This window comes from Mya arenaria, chromosome 3 (assembly GCF_026914265.1).
Source record: "Mya arenaria isolate MELC-2E11 chromosome 3, ASM2691426v1".
In the NCBI taxonomy this organism is placed as follows: Eukaryota; Metazoa; Mollusca; class Bivalvia; order Myida; family Myidae; genus Mya; species Mya arenaria.
In genome coordinates this window covers 49,658,178-49,662,536 of record NC_069124.1, presented here as the reverse complement: position 1 = coordinate 49,662,536, position 4,359 = coordinate 49,658,178, and the positions used below count along the sequence as shown (strand labels likewise).

General features: G+C 33.7%; 1 protein-coding gene across 1 annotated transcript; it reads right to left on the bottom strand.

The window, feature by feature from the left end:
- Positions 1-836: 836 nt before the first annotated feature.
- On the bottom strand, positions 837-3,022 carry LOC128228973 (proline-rich transmembrane protein 1-like). The gene is made up of 4 exons (XM_052940574.1): positions 2,885-3,022; positions 2,239-2,435; positions 1,390-1,518; positions 837-1,143 (listed from the first exon to the last, which is right to left on the bottom strand). Exons 1-4 carry the CDS (start codon positions 2,895-2,897, stop codon positions 982-984), a joined length of 501 nt encoding a protein of 166 aa, XP_052796534.1. The 5' UTR covers positions 2,898-3,022; the 3' UTR covers positions 837-981.
- Positions 3,023-4,359: the final 1,337 nt, after the last annotated feature.

The window sequence follows — 4,359 nt, the reverse complement described above, 5'->3', positions numbered from 1 at the left end:
AAAAAACAACAACAACAAAATAAAAACAAAACAATACAAACGTGAACTGTTTTAACAGAGTCATGCTAACAAACACGTACCCTTGTGTATGAATCGACTTTAGTAATTCGTGGTCCTATTATGTGTTAAAGTGTTTAAAACTTTTTTACATCGCATAAACATTTGGAGATGTACAACCATTTTTTTTTTACTTCTCTTTAACAAGCTGCAGCAAGGAAGGAGCCTGTTTTGACCCCAGGGTAACCAATTGCTACGATAGTGGATCAACTGGATCAACGCCTTTTGCTCCGCCCAAATACATAAAGTGCATTTCAAATAAAGTGCAAAACCTGTAGCCTATCAGCGCCTTAACGTATCAAAGAAAGCCACCTGTCACCGTCAGCGATTTATTGAATTCGTTATGTATCCAAATGGAACGTAATATTTAGGGGCGGGTTCATACTGCCGAAAATAGTCGATAAATGTATCGTTTGCATTGGTTTCTTATCAACCAATTAAATCGAAGCCTTAAATAACGTTCTTTCATTTGGAGAAAAATGAGCTGTTCGAAATCCCTTTTGGGCAAAGCATATTGTGTCATCGTTGCAAAATGGCATAATGATTATGAACACGCTTTTATTATCTGGCTGAGGTGTACGTTTTGCAAAGTTTATTTGCGAACAGTAGCACATTTCTGTGATATGAATAAGTTGTTAACGTTCATTTAAAGTAAGTTGGTAGACGAATGCTGATAATGATTAGATAATAATAATTTAAATAATAAATAAGTTACAATGTGAAAAAATTGAACCTTAATTTCGATATTGACTGAAATATTTGTATAATAAAGCACGAAGTATGACTACAAGGTCAATTTATTACTTGGATGATGTGAAATACGTAAGCGGTACATGTATGACATGGGTAAATACAAGTAATATAATAAAATATTATGCATCAATGAAAGTCCATTTCATTTCAAGTGAATCCGTTTTGAAGTGTCTAGTTTCCGTAAGTTACACTAGCTGCGCCGACAGCGACGACGATGATGACTATTGCTATCCAAATGAAGCCGACGACGAAGGTGCCAATATTAAGGTTCCTAGCGTTGTTGGACATCTGTGCTGCCGTGCCCATGTCGCCGGCGTTAGCTGCTTGCTGCGACTAGAAAATGAAGTTTGATTTTGTGTTCCTTTGTATCTTCAACTCGTGTCTTTGTGAGTTTTGTTGGATCATGCATCATTAAAACAACCTGATGTTTTTTTCTTTATTGGATGCCATTCTTTTTAAACATTATCAATTTTGATATAATGAATTTCAATTAAAAGATACAAGCAACTGTTATGTATTTGTTAAATATGTCGGCTAATATGATTCCATGAATTGCATGTGTTTATTTCTGAAACTGACCTGTATTGAGAAGTAGATGGCAACTAGTCCTGTCGGCCAGAAACAGAAGAGACATGTCATGATTGACGCAACCATGTAGTCCGGGGGTCGGACCGTGGTCACCACCGCCGGGCCTGGCTGGGTCACTACCTGCGGGCAGAGGAAGGCTTATCAGTCTTATATCATCAACGAGCGAGAGACAAACAATTAAGATCACGATTTCAATTGAATACTAAGAGAGTGCCAGAAATTAAATAAAAACAAAGTAAAGTTTTAAATTAAGATAAGCCTAGAGTTATATTTCTAGGCCAACGTTGTTTTTTCATAATATATGCTATTACAACAAAGTATACGCTCGTTGACTAAATGACCCGAATTTCTGTACGAGATTATGAAACATTGCCTTAGAATAAAATGATCAGACACAATATATATATATATATATACAAATGTATATCTTTTCTTATAAACAACATCCTAAAAGAAAAAGAGTAAACAAAAGTAATGGTTGCTTAATTATTAAGTCTTTGCGTCAACGGCTTAGATTTTGTTTTGTATTTAAGTAATGATTTTATGACATTGGCACATACGATAATACACCAAAAGCTTCTAGGCAAATGTTTAATTTTGTTTAATACGATAATGGCAGCAGTGCACATAGGTGAAGAAGACGAAATCATGAGTGTCGCAGAGAAAAATCTCCATTTATCTGTTTTTCCCAGGCAATGAATTCGAATAATTTGATGATTATTAAAGCCAGACATACATGCGTGCTGTCCCTTAATACAAGTGCACCTTATGTTGCATTTGAATACCTTGAAAACACAGACGAGCTAAAAAGATACGAAATTACAAACGGCATTATCTTACCACGGTTGATGAACTTTGCATGACCGCACCACCAGGTTGTTGACCTCCATATTGTTGTTGCCCGCCATATTGTTGTTGACCTCCATATTGTTGCTGACCTCCATACTGTTTGTCTGGATATGCTTGTTGTGCTGGATATTGATGTTGGCCCGGATATGGTTGACCAGGTGGGTTTGAATAAGGAGGAGGATTTTGACCTGGACAAATATACATTAAAGGCTTAAGTTTCAGGACATGTTGTAATGCCATTTATAATAAGATAATAATTCACATCACATCTCTAACTTTCTCACTGATAAATGTGTATTAAAGCGTTCTAAATTACTTAACTTGTTTACTCAGAATTGTAGCTAATACACACACTTAAACTTAATTCACCCAAACGGAAAATGAATTAGAAAGTATTCGATTTACGAGAAGGTAGATATAAAAATGAAATCCACGTCAAAAAAAATACTTTCGTATATTTTTTAAAATGTAAATATACAAGCAGAATATCAACTCTGCATATAAACATAGACTGGACTTTTAATTCTGCAAAACACACAATAAGTAAGCCTCATCGAAGAAGTAGTTACGCCGTAACTCTTTAGGTAAATATCTTATCAGCTACTTAATAAATAACCACAACAATAACATAACTTACCAGCTTGCTCCATGTCCGATTGATGATATTAAAGAATCGAATTAAGTTGAAAATAAGTTATATTCTTCAAATTGCTAACACCCTTTAGTTTGAAATCATTTATTTGGACAATAACCAGAGGGACGGCAAGTTTTATCGAAACAGGGACTGATAATTCACTTCAGAGTTAAAGCGATTACAATATACACTTGTAATATTTAAGGGACACCCTCAGACGTCAAGATTTTTAAATTGAACATTTGTTCTCATATTGTTTTCAAAGTAATCAATTTTATCAATTGATTTGAATCAACGCCGAACAGTATACACATATTACTTTTTAATATGTATTTTGAGTTAACTCATATTCAACATATTTTTAACTTTTAACGATATCATCAAAGCAGTTTTGCTAATCCACCGATTATGTTGAACAACTAGAAATATCAATAGAGCTCTTATAAAAAAATCTTCGATGATCAATTTCAATGGTTTCAATGTTGTCTAGGTATATGGTTTTATGCTTCATTACGCACACGCAATTAAAATGTGTAAAGTCCCTTTACATTTGTTAATTTTAAATCCTCACTTTCAAATGAATGTACATAGACAAATTTTTTATCAGTAAATGTTACTGTGGCTGTTTGCACAAGTAAACAATGTTATCTTGTACAATCACAATATGCTTGATGCTTGCATCAATACTGTAATCAGAACATGGCCTATATTAATGTACATAACCGAAGTATATCAAGATATTGTTCAACGATATCTTTCTACCGCCCCTACTCGAACCCCACACGGACGGTTCTTGGATGCTATAATATATGTAATCTTGTATCCTTGCTAAACCAAATGAATGTTGTTTGATATGTGTTATAAAAACTAAATACTTTTTCGAAAGTATTTATAAAGAACGAGGGATAAACATTTATTTATATATTTTAAACTTTTTAATTTAAGTAGAAAGTAACCTTTAATTCTTCGCCGCAGTTCAGCTGTCCGAGTAATTATATAAATAACGTATATTTTGGTGATTTGATTAATTAGTATTACTAATATTACTTTGGCCATGATAGAAAAAAATGATTACAAGGTCATCGTTTCAAAAAGGGGGGATTTCAACCATTGTGATCATACATTGAGTTCATTTTTCACAATATAACGCTATGAATGGCAGTTCTGTGATGTCAAATCTATAATCCTGAGTTCATTCTTATTTTAGCAAATGGCCAAAAACAAAACAGACAAACTGGTAACAAACTCATATACAAATGTACACACATCACGCGTTTCGAACGCAAGGAATGATTAGTTTGTGTCACAGCAGACTGTAGAAAGTGCCGCAGAATCCACAACAAACAACAATTATTGTCTCTATCGAAGTGATAAGAAACATCATATTTTTAACACGGATATCAATTTATCATATGCTTAATTTCATGAATATATTTTCTTAACATTTCAATGTTGTCCATACACTGCTTGTGGAAATC